The sequence below is a fragment of the Monopterus albus genome, unplaced genomic scaffold, assembly GCF_001952655.1.
Source record: "Monopterus albus unplaced genomic scaffold, M_albus_1.0 scaffold274.1, whole genome shotgun sequence".
NCBI lineage: Eukaryota > Metazoa > Chordata > Actinopteri > Synbranchiformes > Synbranchidae > Monopterus > Monopterus albus.
In genome coordinates, this window is record NW_018128154.1 from 16,228 (window position 1) to 37,698 (window position 21,471).

General features: G+C 43.7%; 2 protein-coding genes and 1 pseudogene across 4 annotated transcripts in view; 2 read left to right on the top strand and 1 right to left on the bottom strand.

Moving 5' to 3' along the window:
• Window positions 1–1,933, top strand: part of rnf175 (ring finger protein 175) — an 11,383-nt gene extending 9,450 nt beyond the window's left edge. For all 3 annotated transcript variants that reach the window (XM_020622217.1, XM_020622218.1, XM_020622216.1), the window contains 3 exons: window positions 668–715; window positions 1,441–1,482; window positions 1,577–1,933. The gene's annotated coding sequence lies outside the window, so the exon portion shown is untranslated. The remainder of the gene's footprint in view (window positions 1–667; window positions 716–1,440; window positions 1,483–1,576) is intronic.
• LOC109972953 (protein FAM111A-like) lies at window positions 733–4,698 on the top strand. Its single transcript, XM_020622221.1, has 2 exons — window positions 733–957; window positions 2,609–4,698. Exon 2 carries the CDS (start codon window positions 2,722–2,724, stop codon window positions 3,433–3,435), a length of 714 nt encoding a protein of 237 aa, XP_020477877.1. The 5' UTR covers window positions 733–957; window positions 2,609–2,721; the 3' UTR covers window positions 3,436–4,698.
• Window positions 4,699–6,334: 1,636 nt separating this feature from the next.
• Window positions 6,335–12,106, bottom strand: LOC109972955 (toll-like receptor 2; annotated as a pseudogene).
• Between the last annotated feature and the right edge of the window lie 9,365 nt (window positions 12,107–21,471).

Here is a 21,471-nt window from a genome sequence, read left to right on the forward strand (position 1 = left end):
ATCCTGATAAATAAATTCCAAGTACTCAAAAATAGACAGAATCAAGTATTTGAATAATCAAGAACAGAATTTACACATGAGCCTATTTACAGTGCATTTCACCCCCAGGAGCTGAATATTGCACCTCAGTTGATTATTACATAGTCCTTCATACTTTCACCTAGCTTATCCCTGCAGTGATGTGTTGTACAGTCTGATTGCTGAGGGGAGGAACGACCTACGGTAACACTCCTTCTTACACTGGGGATGAAACAGTCTGGTGCTAAAAGAACTGTTCAGAGCCTCCACTGTGTGGTGCAGGGGATGGGAGGAGTTATGCATGATGGATGTTAGTTTTAAGTAGTTTACATTCAGTGTTTATCAAAAAACATGTTGTGTATTCTTGCAGCCTCATAAATGTGATGAAGTTATATATTTCTTCCTTTGCGTCTCATGAAATATTTACAAAGCCACTTTTTGACAGAATTTTACATCTGAATTGTAAAACATGTTTACTTTCTAAGAATCTCGCTCATTACGGCCACCAAGTGTCGATCAGTGGAATAACAGGAAGCTGCTGGCAGATCCACTTGTGAAAACCCCACTACCAGCTGCTGCTGTAAACATTTCATGAATGGGGTTCATGTGTTTTACAGCATCAATTCTAAGTCTTGTTGTCATTTCCCAGACTGCTGCAGGCCGTGACACGAGAATGAAGAAAGAGCATGACGCTGAGGTACTGTGATACACTGCCTGCTCAGAATATGCTCTGGCCTTAATACAGGGACATTTAACTTTGATTTCCTACAGGGAACAAACATCTACATCGTTTCACAGTGAAATTCAGTCCCTGTGACTGTAACAAGTTAGACTTGATGAAGAAAAACTTGGGAAAGATCTAAGCATCATTCAGTGAGGTTCATAGAGACAGGAAGCTGCTGGAACTTGGCAACTCAGTTTGTAAAGTGATTGTTGAGGGTGTTTGTCAGGGAACTGGCTTTGTACTGTTTGATAACTTCATCCTGACTGAAAAAGTGTCATCCTACAACACTTTCATGTATCACAGTTCTTCTGGCTCCCAGTGTTTGATGAACGCAGAGTTTTTGGTCTGCACATCGCAGGATTTACCTGTGGGTTTGAAAACCACACAGAGTGATTGAGTGTGCCCTTCCTCTGCTTACTATATTTGTAAGTTTTGTGAGTAAGCTGAAGGAAGGTTGAAATGGGCAGCTGTTGAAAAGAGTTCAGGAGATATTAAAAATGTACTGTGTGTGCTTTGGGTTACATGTCAAACCATCTAAACTAGAAATGTGTGGAGGATGCACTCTGCTCTACTGTATATGCATATGAAATGATGTTGAAAAACACGAAACACCTTTTTCTTAAACTTTCTGAAAACTGTTTTTGCTACAGAAAATCTAAATCTTATCCTGATTCTGAAATCCTTTCCTCATTTTGCAGACTCCAGTGAAAGTGAAGGGGGAGGAGGATGGTGATACCAAGGTCAGTGTTATGTTACAGACTGCATGCACACAGTAGGCTGCACTTTTATTACAACAGGGGCATTTAACTTTTACTTTATCACTCTTTTCTGCAGGGCAGACAATTCCACAAAGTTCACTCATTCAGAGTGAAATTCAAGGCCAGTGACCCGGATGAATACGATGTTTCCTGTCATGACCCCTGCACAGTGCTGGAGGCAATTAAATTAACTGAAAAGTATAAAGAGGAGATTAATAGGAACAAATGGTTAGATGAAAACGTTGTCATTCGGCTGGGTCAGGGAGATGAGGAATCTACTGTTGCAACCCATTTTCCTTGTACTTGTATCAGCAATAGGGAGCTGGTTACCATATCCTGTCAACGAAAAACAGCTGAGAAGATCCAAGACCAAAATTACACGATATATCCCAGGGAAGAATACTCTGTCTTCTACATTGATACTATGGCAGGAGAAAATGCCAAAAAAAAAAAAAATTTTAGAAACTATGTTTTCACAAACTTCAAGTATCTCCACGTTTATGCAAAGAAGGGCATGACTGTGGAAGAGGCTCTGAAAAGAGACGGTCGCTTCACTGATGACCTTGGTGACTTCTTTCTGTCTGACAATGATCATCCAAAGATTAAGATTGAACGCACACAGCTTGTTGACAATCAAGATGACAAAAAACTCAAGTTATGTTATCGCCTGAAAAAGAAAAGAGAAAGAAGCGAGGAAAAAACACAGCAGGAAAACCCTCATGCATCAATTAGTTCACAACACAAATCTAACACAGTCTCAGAGGTACCAATGGAAAGTCCACGTGCATCAGGTAGTTCAAACCAGACAAGTGACACAGTGACGGTCTCAGATGTAGCACAGCAGAGAGGAATCAGTGTAAAGACAGTGCTGGAAAAGAAAGACTGTGTCAACACTGAGGAGATTTATGAGCTACTCCGAAAGCAGTTTAAAGATCTGATAAAACTGCTGGAGAGCAGATTCCCTGGTAAATCTTATCCAAAAGAATTAGACCTGAGGAAGGAAAACTTTGGAAAGATCCAAGCATCATTCAGTGAGGTTCACAGAGTCAGGAAGCTGCTGGAACTTGGCAAGTCAGTTTGTAAAGTGGTTGTTGAGGGTGTTTGTGAGATGTTGTGGGATCCTGCAGGGATGTTGTGGGAACTGGCTTTGTACTGTTTGATAAGTTCATCCTGACTAACGCCCACTTGTTCAAGAACTGGAGACGATATGGAGATAATTTGATGAAGTATGTAAATGTTACCACTGTGTTCAACTATGAAGATGACAACCTGCACTTAAACTGGAACAAGTTTCAGGTTAAGAGCATGTTAGACGTGTCAGACAAACTAGATTATATGATACTTGAACTTCACCATGATGCCGTGACTGAAAACAAGAAGGTACCACCAGGGCTCCTGAAGAAATTTGGCCCAATGCCTCCAAATGGTGAAGCCTGTATTATCGGCCACCCAGCAGGAGGAGTGAAGAAAATGGATCCTACATGTATCATTGAGAAAGAGAAGAGAGGGCAGGTTGTTGATGAACGTTTACGTCCATACGGGAAATATCCATTCTTTATCCACAGATTCAGTGAACAGCTCAAAGATAAAGGCATTGAAGACATAATGGTGGGTGGAAACGAAGCAGAACAAGTGTCGACATACAACACATTCATGTATCACGGCTCTTCTGGTTCCCCAGTGTTTGATGGTCAGTGCAGAGTTTTTGGTCTGCACACTGCAGGATTTCCCTATGAGTTTGCACACAAAGAAGTGTATGTGATTGAATGTGCCATTTCTCTGCTTATTATATTTGAAAGTTTTGTGCGTAAGCTGAAGGAAAAGAGAAATGAGGAGCTGTTGAAGAGAGTTCAGGAGGAAGCAAAGGGAAATCCATACCTAACAGACATACTCAAGGCTGAGTCGGTAGATGTTGAACCAATGGATGTTGATTAAGAATGATCTGTAATTCAGAGGCTCCTCAAGTATCAGAACACATCTGGTTGCATTTGTGTTGTTTTTTTTTTGTTTTTTTTTCATCTTCAGTAAATCTATAAAATATAGTTGCTTTTGCTTTTACAGTATTATTAAAACTGTCTTTTCATTCTGTGGCCTTACTCGACTTTAACCATCGGTTGTTAAATGTTAGTGATGTAACAGTGTAAAGCCCCTTTCAGACATGGTACCTGTACATTTGCTGTCTATATGTGGATGTGTACCAGTTTACATTTTGGTGTTCAGAGTTGCTGTGTGTGAAATTCTTGGTGAAGTTTTGTTGGTAGCACTCTGCTGGCTATGTGACACGTTCAGACGTGATGCCTAGATGTGAAATAGCAGGTAAATTCATGGGTAAGGTTGCCGGTCTGAAAACGGCTTAAGACTTTCAGTTGTATTAAATCTCATGTGCTTGGTTCTGTTCAAACTGTTCTTAGTTTTTCCATAGTTATATTAACAACATGTCACATTTTACCCTCTGCAATCTAAATCTAAATGAAGTTGTATCCATGTATGCTCCAGTCACAACAGAGGGCTTTTATGTTTCTGTGGTGCAGGTAAACTAGGACTTTAAAGCTGTTGGCCACAAACTTTTTCAGTTGGGCCTCCCTGTCATGGACCCCAGTTTTGGATCCACTGCTTTTTAAAGGCATGGTTCAAATACCTTTCCACTCTATGAACGTTTCCCACACTCTGCCCTGAGAAAACAAATGTTCACACACTGTCTGGAAATGTCCGCGAAATAAAAACATTCTCAAATTTAAAGTTCGAATTAGGTGATTTATTTCACTGCTCAGGATGACTTTGGGTTGCTTTAATGTGTTTTTGCTCAAAAATAATCATTAAATGAATGTTCTTTTACACCGAAAGCAAAAACAATCACTCTACAGTACTGCTCAAATTTCCATCCTGAGTAAAAAAGAAAAAAAAAAAAATTCTGCAGATTCTGTTTGGGCCCACTGATCGGAGCTTTTCCATTAGGTATAAGACTAAACATCACATAACACAACAGTTTGTAAAATGTTAAATGTGGTGATGAAGCGGGTCAGAACAAGACGTTTTCCATTTCTGACAGACACAGGAGCTGTTTTCTTCAGTTTGTCCATCACGTTCTCAGGTACAAGTGAAGTGGAAGCATCAAATACCTAGAGGGCAAAGTGTAACGTCACTGTACCTTAAGACCTGACAAACCTTCCTGCACAGAAAAAACAAGTTGGTGTAGGATCCAAAACCTACAGGTTTATTCAAAGATGAAATGTGTGAAACTGCTTTTAAAAGCTCTGTAGCATAGAGTCTGTAGCAAAAAGTTCATTTTAAAATAAAGCAGTAAAGGCAGGGTGTGCTGGAAACACATGAGAAGTGTTTATATCTGTTCCAGTGACCACAGAGGGAAAGTCCTGCTGTTATCGAAGGGGGCAAATCTAAAAAAAAAAAAAAAAACAACTGTACAGTCTTGTCTTGAAGTCCATGCTCTTTCAGTCGGTTTTCCACATAAAGTCACTTCTCTACACCAGGCCGATCACTGGGGGAGGGAAGCAGCTGTGACGTCACACTATCAGTTTCAGAAAGACACAGAAGTTACCAGACATCTCCAAGTTCCACTGTCAGAAAGGTGACAAATGTTTAGAGTAGATAGGATGTCTAGTTAGACTGTTAAATGCTTAGTCATGCTTATGAGTTTCTACAGGGTACATCTGGTCAAGGATAACTAGAGAGAAGAGTTGATGACTGTCAGCAGACAGGGTGTTTAATATTATTATTATGATGTGTATAACTGTAGCCTTAGCCATAATATGTTCTTATGTTTAAGTCACGACATGTTACTAGAGGTCGTGAGAATGTTTTTAGTTACACACCACTTAATCAACAGACACACACACATTGATTTACTTCATGTTTTGACTACTGCTATGTCCAGCTGCAAAGCTGGTAACAGAGACGTCTCGGTTGACGTTTCTGTGCAGTATGGGGCTAGCCCAACCGAGGGGATATAATGTATAGGCCTGGTGGGTTCAGGGTCTTTCATCTTACATCTGCCTGCGAGCAGTTTGGAGGTGGAAGATACCCGAGTGTGTAATGTTAATTTTACCTGTGATCATTGAATAAATCAGCACTGTTTTGTAGTTACTTGGACTGTCTCGTCTCTCAGAGTCAGTATGGTTAAATCTGATGCAACAGTATCATCTATGCACTGACCAAACCTCCTTTGTTCAGATCGTTTCCTCGCTGAAGAACAGAGTTCAGGTTGGAGAACCTTCCAGGCTGTAGGAAACGTTCCTCACCAGGTGGACTACATTTAACTAGACTCAGGAAACATCTTACAACTCACTGCTGCTGCTTTGCTGTTTCATGTGGCTGGAATCAGTTTGACGTCCACTGACAAAATCCTCAGGTTGTAGCGAACCAACAGCGCCGCCAAGTGGCCATTTTCACAACAGTACCAGCAAATGAACTGAGTGAAGCCACAGTACATCTTCTTTACTTAGTTGAAAGTCACTAATATTGTACATTATTAAAGTGAGAAAATATGATTACCACAACATCCACTTATAAAAAACCCTTTCAGCTCCACAACATGTCCTTCATCGTGTTCAAGTTCTCTTCATTCATTCTAATGTTCTTCAAACATCTGTGGGTAAACTGCAAACAGAAGCTACTGATAGTTAATTTTACATTTACATTTTTTGTGACCAGATGAAAAGTGTGGCCACAAGTATCAGGGCAACTGTCAGTCCATCCTGGGTAAGAGGAGGGTTGTACAAACTATAATTTGTAATTTATCAGCTTCATTCTTTTATTATTAATCATTCAAAAACATCTTGCAAAACTGTTGATAGAATGTCATGATGTATATGAGAGATCATTGTTTTAATGAGGCAGTGAAAACAAAAAAGTATTTAAGATGGATAAATGGCACTAAATCAGGTACCAGGAAGTTTTCCACCCAGCTGGTGTCTCTCTCGCTGTATGAAACAAAGGCATCGAAGGACAGCAACGCCTCTGCATCCCCCGTGTCTCTGAGTCTCCGCCGCCGGGAGCTGCGCTTTGCCTTGAGCCACGCCCACATCATCTTGAGGTACCAGAAGGCATGGAGGTGCCACAGCAACACACACACCAGAATCCCAACAAACAGCCCCACCCCACAGCTCACGGACACAAACAAAACCCGGTGGCACACAGCGATGGAGAGGTGGACCCGACCCACCAGTTCCCCCTGCAGGTAGAGGGGAGAGTCGCAGACGTAGCTCTCCCCCCCATCTGTTAAGTCAATGTTCTCACCTCCTGTGATGCCCGACTGGAGGAAGGCAACAAAGTCACAGGAGCAGACAAACTTGTTCTGACCTGCCTGGAGCTTCTGGAGTCGTCTGTATGACCGGATGTCTGAACGGCTGAACATGTTCAAGGTGTTTGACTGTGGAAGAACAAAGGGAAGGGGGGGTGTCACACTGGACAGAGCAAAGAGGACTGGATGCAGACATATGAGATGTGACTGTTTCTAACCTGTATAGTCAGCGTATGCACATTAGGGAACAAACTTCCAGAAGGCAGCCTCAGAAACTTGTTCCCAGAGAGGTGGAGCTCCGTCAGGGCCGGCAGGGTCACAGTGAAGCCTCTCAGATCATTGTTGCTCAGATCCAACACCTGTACGTGATAAAGTACTACGTTAAAGTACTTTAACAGTGAGTTGCTTTGTTGGGAGTGCGTCGGGTCTGTCAGGATCGCTGCTGTGACTCTCAGTACCTCCAGGGTCGTTGGTAGACAGGGAGTGACGGCGGTAAGTTTAGCCCCAGAGATGTTGAGGTATCGCAGGGTGGAGGGCCAGGAGCAGCCCTGGGGCATGGAGCTGTAGCCGGTCCTGCTGATGTCCAGGTGGGTCAGTTTGAGATTCTCTACCAGTTGGCTCACCGTGGATAAAGACTGGACAGAAGTGGGACAGAGGAAGTCATGCATCTTTTGCTCCTTTGTCCGTGGCTTAACTTTAAGTTATAGTGAAATGAAATCTTACCTTGGCTCCTCCAGCTCAGGTACCAGGAAGTTTTCCACCCAGCTGGTGTCTCTCTCGCTGTATGAAACAAAGGCATCGAAGGACAGCAACGCCTCTGCATCCCCCGTGTCTCTGAGTCTCCGCCGCCGGGAGCTGCGCTTTGCCTTGAGCCACGCCCACATCATCTTGAGGTACCAGAAGGCATGGAGGTGCCACAGCAACACACACACCAGAATCCCAACAAACAGCCCCACCCCACAGCTCACGGACACAAACAAAACCCGGTGGCACACAGCGATGGAGAGGTGGACCCGACCCACCAGTTCCCCCTGCAGGTAGAGGGGAGAGTCGCAGACGTAGCTCTCCCCCCCATCTGTTAAGTCAATGTTCTCACCTCCTGTGATGCCCGACTGGAGGAAGGCAACAAAGTCACAGGAGCAGACAAACTTGTTCTGACCTGCCTGGAGCTTCTGGAGTCGTCTGTATGACCGGATGTCTGAACGGCTGAACATGTTCAAGGTGTTTGACTGTGGAAGAACAAAGGGAAGGGGGGGTGTCACACTGGACAGAGCAAAGAGGACTGGATGCAGACATATGAGATGTGACTGTTTCTAACCTGTATAGTCAGTGTATGCACATTAGGGAACAAACTTCCAGAGGGCAGCCTCAGAAACTTGTTCCCAGAGAGGTGGAGCTCCGTCAGGGCCGGCAGGGTCACAGTGAAGCCTCTCAGATCATTGTTGCTCAGATCCAACACCTGTACATGATAAAGTACTACGTTAAAGTACTTTAACAGTGAGTTGCTTTGTTGGGAGTGTGTCGGGTCTGTCAGGATCGCTGCTGTGACTCTCAGTACCTCCAGGGTCGTTGGTAGACAGGGAGTGACGGCGGTAAGTTTAGCCCCAGAGATGTTGAGGTATCGCAGGGTGGAGGGCCAGGAGCAGCCCTGGGGCATGGAGCTGTAGCCGGTCCTGCTGATGTCCAGGTGGGTCAGTTTGAGATTCTCTACCAGTTGGCTCACCGTGGATAAAGACTGGACAGAAGTGGGACAGAGGACAAAAACTTCTAAAAATGTAGTTAATATGTACAAACTGTACTACAAAGGATAAAAAGCAAAACCGAGTCATTTTGTACTAACAGAAGAAGGTGATAATGAACCAATATGTTATGTTATAAGTGATTTTATCATCGGCCAATAAACAAAACACACTTTGTGGGTCTGTACCAGATTTGATGTTTGTTGTGAATATTGTGTGACAGTTTTTGGTGTCATCATGAAATCACAGCAACGTGAAAACTCTTTACAGAAGTGGCTCCTGTAGACACTGGTTTCCTACCTGCCACTGCCTACCAGCGTGATACCGTTAAGGAAAAGGGAGGAGAGAGGCACTCCATCTAAAACCACCAGTAAGTCCACTATCCCCTTGTCAGTGGTGGAAACATTATGAAAGGTCATGTGCCTGCAGAGTGACACCATAGAGAGACAAATGTTTGGTTTGCCTGCCAAAAACATGTTTGTCATGTGGCTAATAACACTATTAGCATTTTAGCATGAGCCAGAGGAAAAGGAGACTGTGGCCAGACCTGACCCTCCTCTTGGCTGCCTCTCTAAGTGGCTGAATAGACTGATTGCTGTTCAGGTACAGGTCCTCCAGAATGATAGGGGTCTCAGGGTACGACACGTCACGGAGCACAGCCGAGGCTAAAGGTATGTTTGATAAAAACGGTCTGTACAGGCTCAGACTGACACGACCCAGCGGCCAAATGTCTCCTAGGGTGCCGGACTCGTACCTGCAGAGAAAGAATGAGCCAGGAGAGAGAAAGTGAAAGATAGTCAGACCTTTGAAAGAGTTAACAGCCGATTCAATAGTCAGTGTAACACCAAAATGTGCACACTTCACTTAATCAAATGTGGATTCATCCGCCACTAAAAGTAGTCCCCAACAAATGTTTTTTGCAGAAGTTACAGCTGTTTTAAGAATTTAGTCTTTAAAAAAACTAAATATTTCTGACATTTACAAAGAATGACGTCTTCAGGAGGAACCAACAGGCTGGATAATCCTGTTTTTCATGTTTATAACTACACTGAACATTAATTAATGCTCCTCTTAGAGCGGTAATGATTCATCAGTCAGTCGACAGAAAACTAGTCGGCTGCAGCTTTTTTCAACAAATGCTGAAAAAGTGATGCTGCCACTAGGAGGCGCCCTTTCCTTTCCATGTTAGGACATCTGTCTATGAAACAGCACAAACAAAAACAGACTTTGTCCTGACCTCATCAGGTTGTTCCCGTGCACGGTGAGCTCCTCCAGCTCAGTGACTCCAGACAGATCTCCTCTCTTTAACTCCTCCAGGTAAGGACCTCCGAATGCCAGCCGCCTCAGACTGACCAGCTCCTGGAACACTGGGGGAGAACCCAGGCAGCTGGAGGGGAGAGAGGAAGCTGCGCTAAACAGCCAAAAGTATGTAGACAGCTGATCATCCTATGCTATGTGGACGTTTTTGCTTGGTTACCTGTCAGCCCTTTACCTGTATGGGTTGTTGAGCAGGTTGAGCTTCCTCAGAGCTCCCAGATTGCTGAACCATGTGTAGTTGAGAGTGATCAGCTGATTATCAGACAGATCCAGCTCCTCCAGGCTCCACAGGGAGTTGAACGCTGATGACGTCACCTTATCTATCCTGTTACCTGGAGAACAGTAACCGACTTAATGCTTTAAACATGATCTTACTTCAGACGTTCTCAGCTTATCCCCGTAAAACCAAATAAAATCCCATTGGTGTTACCATGGAGACTCAGAGCCCTCAGTCGTGTGTGGCCTGTCAGGTCGTCGTCCATCACCCTGCTGATGTTGTTCAAGGACAGGTCCAGAAACAGGGCTTGGTCGGTTACTGTAGGAACACAGGTGAATCCGCTGTTGGAGCAGTTACATGAGAAGTTGCGGTCACAGCGATTGCAAGATGACCTCCCACCATCTGGGTTTGACCTCTGACCCCAGCACAGGGAGAGGAGGGTGAAGTAAAGCATGGCCTGCCGTCCCATGCTGTAGAGAACAAAGACAGGTGATGGATGACAGGTGGATGGAAACAGGAAGAAGGAATAGGCTGCGTCCACATCACAGCTGAAGTCTCCCAGACCTGGTGTGTCCACAGCAGTGTGAACAGACCAGATGTCCTCAGACCAGATCTGGGCCACCTGTGTATGTGCTCCTAGACCTGATTCCTCTCTGACCTCTGACTGTGTGAGCGCTGTCAGAACGTCAGATCAGAATCCATGTGGTCGTTTTAACGTCTCCTCCTCTGCACATACGGCCTGTCGTCATCATTCGGCGTCGGCCCTTCATAGACCGGTAACAATAAACATGGAGGAGAGCGACGACAGTGACGGGGTCAGTGGAGAGACCAGGACGTTTCACATGTGGTGGACATTTATGGAGAAGCTTCTGATCAGGACAAACTGGGAGGAACATATCGTAACCCAGTGGTTTGGGAGGAAACTGGGCCATTTGACTGTCACACATACGACTTGGTTGTTCTTGTGCACACGTGGCTCACATTTCAGTTACACCTGTGCACGTGGCAGTTTAGGAGCTCAGCGGTGTTCACACTGGAGCTGGGTACATGGCACTGACACGGACAGGAAGCAGCAACACGAGACCAGAGCTGAGTGTGAAGGCCTGAGACGTGGACGCAGCCTCAGTGACGTGAGTGAGGAAATAAAATGAGGCGCAGTCATTAAAGTGCAGGAGCAAACAGACAGAACAAAAGTAAAAGTAACCCAGGGGGAAGTGGGATCTGGTGGTAGAGGAGTGTTTCCAAAAGCTTCTATAAACAACACAAAACAAGTGAACACAAGCAAAAGAATTGAACTTCTCCTGCAATGGCGTCAACGTGCACACACTGTGCTGTATGTGCACATACACAACTTACTGTATGAGCATTAGTTTACTGCTGTCACAGCCTCCAAAGCTGAGAGCTGAGGGGGTGACCTAACATGTTACAGCACGCATCATTAACTGTAGGAACTAAAGTCAGTGGTAGAATGTTGACGTGCATCAGGCTAAAATTTGACCCCGAGCGTCTTTTACATGGCGCCCCTCAACGTGTTGCCACAAAGTTGGAGGTGCACTATCGTCTATAATATCAGTGTGTGCTCCAGCAGCACCATCGCCCTCCACTGCCACTAAATGTTGCAAATCCAGACAGGTGGACAGAGGTGTCCACATACTTTTGGCCATGTACATGCACTCACCATATTATCAGTGCACAGATTTCACTTAAATACAAGTTATGTTTCCTACATTAAACATTTACAGCGTCACCGTTACATACCACAGAAACATTCACTACAAATCCTGCTTGTGATCAGCAGGAGATCAAATTCATAGTCTGGAAACCGCCACCTCTCCGTTTTACAGGCCTCACACTGCGGTGCTTCCTTTTTAGTTAATCTGTGACACAGACGGATGAATTCTGGTGCCAAAACCAGCAGAAACGCCTCAAACTGAAGCAACACTGGCAACTAGTGTAACAGGATGATGTTACCCGTTCAGCATGTGGGGTCTTACCTGAACGTGCACTGAGCTGATTCCCGGTAATGAAGAGAAAACGGTTCAGAGTAGAAAAGACGTGATAATGAATTAAAGTGTATTTATGACTGTGTAGGGAGGAAGTAAGAAGTCAAGTGTCACAGCTGCAGCCAAGTGTGAAAAGAGGTAGTGAGCATGAAAATTTACTGTGTGTGTGTGTGTGTGTGTGTGTGTGTGTGTGTGTGTGTGTGTGTGTGTATAATGTGTAGTTGTACAGCTGTGTTTAAATGCATTCATCCATCTTTTGTGTTTTGTCAGACCACTGACACTCCAGGTTAAATCGTTTTACTGCACAGCTTTAGGAAAATGATATTAGAATCGTTCATCTGAAAAGTAACTAGGTGCTAAAAGAAAACAGACTTTTTTCTAAAATGTTGTTTATTGAAGGAAAAGCTCTGTGTTTCATGTTGGATTTGATCGAGGCAGCTGCTGATCGTGAAGCAGCCAGACACTGTCCTGTCTCGTGTAACCGCTGTGTGCACGGCGCTGTGTGCACGGTGCCATGACCACAGTGACTTCCCCTCCCACTCTAACCAGGCCCACCTCCTGCCTCCAGTCACTAAAGCTTTTCAAAAGACAGAAACTGTGTCGTTGTTTAAAAAATGCGGGTTGAAGAACAGACAGAGACTTGTTGTCTACGTACATGAGCTAAACGGCGTCTCAGTCACAGGGATGGTGTGAAAATAGGGCAGCTAAACATAAAATCCATCACAACCTGGTACAAATAACAGTTAGTGTAGAATCCAGCCATTACATGTTAGTGAGGGGGGGCGTCCAAAAAACCAAAACAGGTGTAGACCTGCATCAAATGAACATTATGTAAAAATACGGGGAATAATCATAACATTTCTCAATTAGTTGAACTTGGATTTACTTAGTTTTATGTTTAGAAGTGATACAACCAAACTGATTCTGATGGTTGATTCTTTGGAACCACCCAGACATGAATGTTCGTTGCCACTAGGGGGAGCCAGTCTCATCTGGTGGAGCTAACTGTAACCAGTTATTACTGTCCTCTCCTTCTGTGCAAAGTGGGAAAGATGACAATGGACTAGCACCAAGATGTCTCCTGTGGTTTTACTATAAAGTGAGGATAAGTGCACAGCACTTCAGCCCAGAGGTCTGAACCCTGGTCAGAGTCTGACCAAGAGGAACTGGTTGTGTCCTTCTGTCCTCTATGAACTGTGCTGCAGGTATCACCTGGTCTCCTGCTTGAACCCCATCTAGTCTTAGTGTGTGGACTCACTTCATCCTGTTCCCAGGAGCCTTTCATGGACCAGGTCCTGACATGGATCCATCATAAGACCCTAAACACAAACAACTAAGACACAGTACCAGACCATAAAGCACTTAATATCACATCCCTTCATCGTAGTTATTCTGCTATAACACAGGTTCATGCCACGGCACCCTGCTCCCGTCTGCTGGTCAGAAGACGTGCACTTTATCTCAAACAAGCCCACGCAGACGACAGTACAGAGAACAGCAGCCCATGAGAAGTGCCGGTACCGTGAACCGGTGCGTGGCGTCCACCTTCAAGCACCAAATTTAACAATATCTGAGACATTTTATCAAAAATCTTTATTTTCTATTGTTTTACTTTGTTGTTGTTTTGCCATCGTTTATCAGAATGTTCCGATTTTTCCTGACTCAGTGTTTTGTCTTTCCAGGTCCTTTCACACCGATGGACCTGAATTCACCCACCCTCCACCCCAGGGAGCCGGAGGAGGAGGAGAGACCTGCACCGGGGTCAGTGTTAGGTAGTAAAACACCTGGGAGACAGGTAACAGGTACAGGAGGCCAGTGTCACCACGTGTGATGCCGTTTTACAGCACATGTTTGGACACTGAAGGAATCGTGAAAGCAAACATCAGTTAGTCAGACTTCCTGTTTTCATGGCATGCTGGGAAAACAAAAGGTGCATCAGAGGAAGCATTGAGCCACTTCAGGAGTTAGAATGAAAAACGCTCTCCTACTGGTTAAATCACAGGTTCTCCAATTTAAAGGAGCTTTCTCTGTGAGTGTTAAGCCCGTGTGTGCATGTTTATTTGTGGTGGACATGTGAGATCGTGAAAGTGTTGAAAAGACACACTGAATATAAATGTGTGTATCATATCTGCGTGTACCTGAGGAGGAGGAGGAGCATGTTTGATGGTGGAGGTCTGGGCTCTGGGGGCTTTAAACTCCCGTGGTTAACTTTCCCTGCTGACTGCACAGGCCTTCATGTTACGCAGAGAGCTGAAGCAGCTCGTTGCTATTCTCAGTGACGCCACTAGACTCCATTTAAAATGTTCTCAAGTGAAGCTCATCTCTTATAAAAGTCTTAAGGAGTGATTATCAGTTAATCAGTCGCTGTGCATCAACATCCCAGTTTGCTCAAATTAGACAGGATAAGATTGAAAGACACAATAAAACCTGCCAACGCAGCCTCAGCCAATATGAGATGATAAAAACCTGCATATTCTTTTTTTTGTGTGTCATAAACTTGTATCACCTTTCAGGTCATTGTTCCCAGGCTCATTGTGTCACAGCTCCCCAGGCTGTCTTGTCTGTTTAACCTTCTGCTTTTCAGGCTGCTGGTAACTTTAGGTTCAAAAGAAACATTTAAAAACCACGTGAATCGTCAGGTTTTCCTTTCCCCGTCTAAAGCTGCTCTTATTTTACAGCCTCATATTGTGCAAATCCAGGCTACAGGCTTTTGACATTATTTTGTTACAACATTCACGAAGTGGAAAAACCCAACAATTACTCAAAATTATATCGTTCATGAAATATATGCTCAGTAGTCAGTTTATTAGGCACACCTGGCTTAAACTGTCTGATCTGACAGTCCTGCAGTGACCCCTCCTACATGGAGGTGATGATGTTCAGTCTGTGTTCAGACTGATTCACCTGCGTGGGCACGCTGGACGCTGGACGCTGGATGCTGGAGGCTGGAGGCTGGAGGCTGGACGCTGGACGCTGGAGGCTGGAGGCTGTTTTTGCTCTTTAGTCATTATTCAGAAAGGTGTGAGCCAGGTGCACTCAGCAACTGGGAGATCTGGACTGGACTGGTTCCACAGACTGTGTACACATACAAATACTGTACGAAGTTAGTTTGTGCCCTGTGGTGACTCTGTAGTTCTGACAGTGTGGTGTCCAGCTCCCAGTTGATCAATAATTTAAGCTGATAAACTTTATATTTTTGAACCAGGACCTGATCCAGAGTTTGGAACAAGAAGCTCCTGAAAACAGTGTGACGGATTCATTTCAATTTCAGCATGTCAGGTATTTAACGGACATTTACTGTAGGTAAATATACGTATTGGATCAGAATCGGTATTAAAGGAATCAGATCGATATCTGGGCACAAAAACACAACATGACCGGGTCGTGCTGAGCCATCCCATTAATATATTAATAGTTATTAGTAAAAGTGAACTATTAATAGCTGCTTTGGCCTTAACGTCCCCAAACAGAAACACCTGTTGGCTAAAAACAGGGTCCAAGTGGCTTCCAGCTTCTTTAATACAATGTGCTTCTGTGTAATAACACAACAACAATAAAGAGGTGATAAGAACTGGGCTATTGGGTTTAACACAAGAGGAGACATGATGTGTGATCAGATAATCCAGATGGGCTGAGGTGTAACCCAGATTTACACAGTAGCAGGTTGTTTGATAAGCTTTAAATATCTCTGGTCCTGAACAACAGAGGGTACAAACAGAGAATACAGTCTGAGAAGCTGAGGCGACAAGATGCTGCGAACAATTCAGCGAAAGGGCAAAGTGAAACCGGAGTAACCTAAAACCCAGCGCAGTACTCTGAGAAAGTGCAACTGTGACCATAATCTGGTTCTATACAATAAACTAACGTGGTGACGTCAAAGTAGTGTCTGCTGAAAGAGTCATTGTTAGTGTAACATTTGATCTGTTATGGAAAATGAAATAATGACCCAGCAGATGCGTCAGCGATCTACAGGATAAAAGGTGGCACAGCAGCGGAGTCAGCCATACACGACCCAACGCTGAGCTGGTCCTGAACAGAGTGAGTATGATTTCTAATGACATTTATTAGCATGGCTGGATTTAACTGTGTGTGGGATCATGTTTGTCAGGTCTGTGTGTGTGTGGTCGCATATTCTGAACAATACCATTAATTATATTTTGAGAAATTTATGATTATACAAAGAATAATTTCAAGATTTTTATTCGCCATTTATGCATAAACAGACAGTCTAGGCATATAGGAATTCTTGTGCAGGGCTCTCCTGGAGTCAGGTAAAGAGTTTAAAGCCAAAAGAACGAACACCTGGTCTAAATATAAGATCACCCAAGAAAACAAACTAGTTGATAAAATTGTGGATACAGGAGTAAGATAGCAGGTAAAATGGGGAGTTTCAAATATTGCACATGGTGTTGCATATAGTGTAATATGTGCAATTTGAGCAAACAAATAGCTTTTTGTGGGTTTACGGTGTCCCTGCTCAAAATAAAGACAGCTTTAGTGCCAACAGCAGCAATAACCCTTAATGTATAGGAAGGAGTCTAATATAGTATAGGTAATATAATAATATAGTATAGGTAATATAATAATATAGTATAGGTCATATAATAATAATATAGTATAGGTAATATAATAATAATATAGTATAGGTCATATAATAATAATATAGTATAGGTAATATAATAATATAGTATAGGTAATATAATAATATAGTATAGGTAATATAATAATAATATAGTATAGGTAATATAATAATAATATAGTATAGGTCATATAATAATAATATAGTATAGGTAATATAATAATAATATAGTATAGGTCATTATCCATGTGACTCAAGAAAACAAACTGGAAACACAACAAAAACTCTCCTGTCTAATAAAAAATGAGGTTTACATGCAAATTATTTGTTTGTTTTGAGTTATGTTCACTGTCAATATATGGTGATGAGGCAGCGTCTGCAAACTGACTCCTGCCTTATAATAATAATAATAAAAAACTTTATTTATAAAGCACTTTACAACTCCGAAGAGCACAAAGTGCTGCACAGTGGAACATGTATATCAACTAACAAATACTAAAAACAATCAATACCAAACACAGGGTACAAAATCCTAGCAATAAAAGATTCATCAAAATAAAATAATACAGAAGAACAAATTAACCATTGGCAGATAAAACGGATTAAACACCAAAAGCCTGTTTAAAAAGGTGAGTTTTTAAAGTAGACTTAAAAACTGCTAGCTCGGTTATAGACCGGATCTCTGACCAGTGGTAGAAGACAGAGAATTTGCTCACGGCCCCTAAGTGAAACTCCTGTGAACCTCCTGTGTTGTGTTTAGACGTGTTACCAACAATATTTTGAGCTGCTCATATGAAAACGGGGAAGACAAACGGTGCAGCAGCACCTTTACCTGTGACGTCAGTTCCAAACCTAGAAGTGGATTTAAACATTACTGACGATTTCACCAAAACTGAAATATGAAACCGATGTTGTATGTGAGTGCATTCAGCTGAGCAGGTGTTCCTAATAAAGTGCTCTTTGTGTCATCTTGTATGTGTCAAACAGGTGTTGGTTTCTTTGCTCCTGTGTTTTGACAGGTCTAGCTGCCTCTTCATCATCATCATCATCATCATCACCATGAAGGTTCTCGGTGTGACTCTTGCTCTCTGTGCCCTGGTGGCCCTGAGCCGAAGCATGCCCTACAACTCCTCTGCCCTCGAGCACAAGGCCCAGGAGCAGGAGTCCCTCAAGAACGAGTCCCAGGAACAGGAGTCCCTCAAGAACGAGTCCCGTGAGCAGGAGTCCAGCGAGCAGGAGTCCGGCGAGCATGAGTCTCACAAGCACGAGTCCAGTGAGCAGGAGTCCCGCGAGCATGAGAATGACTCCCATGAGCACAAGTCCAGCGAGCATGAGTCTCACAAGCACGAGTCCAGTGAGCACAACTCCCATGAGCATGGGCCCCACAAGCACAAGTCCAGTGAGCAGGAGTCCAACGAGCAGGAGTCTGGCGAGCACGAGCACGACTCCCACAAGCAGGAGTCCAGTGAGCAGGAGTCCGGCGAGCATGAGTCTCACAAGCACGAGTCCAGTGAGCAGGAGTCCCACGAGCACAAGTTACGCGAGCATGAGAATGACTCCCATGAGCACAAGTCCAGCGAGCAGGAGTCCAGCAAGCACGAGTCCCGCGAGCACGACTCCCACGAGCACGGGCCCCATGAGCACAAGTCCAGCGAGCAGGAGTCCAGCAAGCAGGAGTTTGGCGAGCACAAGTCCGACAACCATGACTCTCTGACACATTTGGAACCAAGTACAAGCATTTACAGTTTTGCAGTACTTATACTTGAATGTGTCCATGTTGTACTCCACCGTATTTCGCACTCCCTCTTAATGCCTCAGTAATAATAATAATCCAGTCATACATTTTGTTTTTGACACGCAAAACTACATTTTACTTCTTGTAATTTTGTATTTTTACTTGAAAGTATACTTAAGAGTTAGGACTTTGGGTTGCAATGAAGTACTTTTTATAGCACAGGCCCACTAGTTTTACTAGTTTTACTAGTTTTACTGCCAGTGAAAAGCTTGTAATACTTCATCCCTCTATGTACTTCAATCATACTGTGTCTGTTTCTTTGCATTGTAGAATACTGCTGAATTTTGTGATCTAATATTGACTGAGGTCGTTGTTAAATGTTTTTATTGTGTTAAAAGCATATAAATAGTTTTAAACCTCAGCCACTGACGTGGTGGGGGTTAGAACAATAACCGTTTAACACCAGCTCGTCGGTAACCCCGTTACCGGACAAGGTCATTTACACTTTAGTGGAGTTTAAATGCAGTTTGGTTCCCTCTGATAACAAGAATCACGCTGTAGTAAACATCAGTGCGACCACGACGTGAACCACAGGCGTTGGTTGTTTCTACACAGCTACAGTCTAAACACAAGTTGTTGCTTTGAAGCCTTTGAATTAACAAAAGCAGCTGAACTGGGCTCAAACCTTCTGCACATCATTGCACCGACATAACGCGAGTCAAAGTGGTGATGAAACTGTCAGCTGTGCTACTCGCAGGTCACTAAACTACATCCAACACATGTTCTGTAGGTGAACTACTCCCCTGCCCCGCCGGCTGGACCCGCTTCAGAGACAGGTGCTTCATCTTCATCGAAACCCCAAAGACCTGGATTGAGGCTGAGGTGGGGACTGACGAAAGGACAAGGACAGAAACATCAAACATCTACACGCTCGGTGTCCGAGTGCTGTGACAGAGCAGCTCGCATCCTCTGAACTCTTTCTCTTGTTCCCCCCAGATTTACTGTCAGTTTGACAGGGGCAACCTGGCCTCAGTCCACAGTTACGAGGAGAATCGCTTCATCACGTCTTTGACCAGAGGAGACACTGAGACCTTCCCCCAGTCCTGGATCGGAGGCTCTGATGCCGTTCATGTATGAAAATCTTGTCGATTTTGTTTCTGCAATCAGCAGATGTCCTCCCAGTTCTGCTGTGAACTAGAAACCGATATGGTATCGATCTGACATCGATATTTGAGAATTTAATTTCTACACTGATCATAAACAGTAGCACGTTACTGACATTTCTGAAATTTAGTGTATCAAACCGTTATGACAGATATTTCAGGCTATTGTTCTGTTGTGGTCAGTGATATACGGCTACAGAAGAGCTGCATGCTTACTCAGATACCACTGATCATATTAAACAGCTTTGGGGCTGCAGTTGGATACTAGGACCAAATAACAGAGCGCATCATAAACCATGACAGACAGCAACTGATTGGCTCATTTCTGTTTAGCTTCGTTGTAAAACCAGTTGTCAGTCCTGCAGCACATTGTGTTTGTGTATCTATCTTTAGCACGGGCACTGGATGTGGACCGACGGCTCAGAGTTTCAGTATAACAACTGCTACGAACACAACAGTGACGAGGGCAGTGACGAGGGCGACGCCAACTGTCTGAAGATCAATTTTGAAGGTAATAAACGAGCCATGCACATAAATGCACGTGTTTGCATGCAAACATTCGAAAGGTTTTACTCTTTCCACACTGGAAGCAGAAGATTTCTACCAGTGACAGACATCAGGCCAGAGCTCCCTCCACTGTGAGGGGTCTGATTTACAGCTTGACAAGTTTCTTTCTCTTTTGTTTGCAGTTGAACTGAAGTGGTACCACACCCCCTGCAACGAGACTCTTCCTTTCATTTGCTCCAAGAGATTCCCAGCTCTTGCCTGACGACCGAAAGCAAACGCACGCTGCACCTAACAATCAAAACCTTTTCTTTTCTTCCTTCTTGTTGTTGCATTTAATCAATAAATGTTAAACCTTGTAGAGGTTTTGTGTCGACTCCGGATGTGGTTCACCTCCCACTGCGACCCATGTGACCTGGCTGTTGGTCTGTGCCAAGCAGTGGAACAAACGTGGTGTTCTCTCTTTGATTTCCCTCAGCATTGATTAAAATGCAGTCATGCTAGCTGCCAAGAAGTCAATGGTCAAGTGTTTATTTGTCATATGCACAGTTAGGAAAGATGTTTCCCCTGTACACTGAAATTCTTACTTTGCCGTCCACATGAATGCCACACAATGCAACAGTGTAAGTAGAATATGAATAAAACGGTCAACAATATATCAATAAAAATATACTGCACCTAAACATGAAGCAGAGAAGGTTTTGGACACAAAAAGAATTAAATTAAGGTTTTTCTACATAGGTGTAAAACTATTTGACGTGCATAAAACACAAAATATGAACATAAAAGATAATGTTCCAGCACCTGGTAGAGTCAAAGAGAAGCATCGATGCCAATAAGTGAATAAAATGTCCACACTACTACAGTAAAACAAGTGTGTGTTTGTTCATGTTTGTGTTGAGGCCTGTGGTTTCACAACGTGCCCTTGTGGACTCGGACTAGTTGCTTCATCGTGCTCATTTCCCGACAGCGACGGACTCTGTTTTCAGAAACAACATGTTCACAGACAAATGTCACTCTAATAACAAGGGGACGTTATAATAATTGTGTAAAGCTCCAAAGAATCCGTCATGAGTAAAAACCCCTGGTCAGCATTAACCTCCAGATGGTTTGGTGACCTGGTATCGTAGGAAACCACTTCACAGCTTGTGCTGCCGGGTCACATCAGTTTCAGCTGCTGTTCTTCAAACAGGAAGCACCGAATGATCCGTTTGGTTTGGGTGTGAGCTACATATGTGCACATCTACTGTCAGTAAATCCAGGACTCTACAGTCTGACTGAGGAAGGGATGAAGTCCTCTCCACGCTGCCGGGAACCAGTCTGATTGAGAAACACTGGATCCTTTTATTGTTGTGTCAAAGTCGTCAGATTTACTCAAAAATACTAGAGTCACCCTTTAAAATGGTAAACATTTAGGTAGCAAAGAGAAAAGGTGTCTGAGCAGATAAAAACCAGGC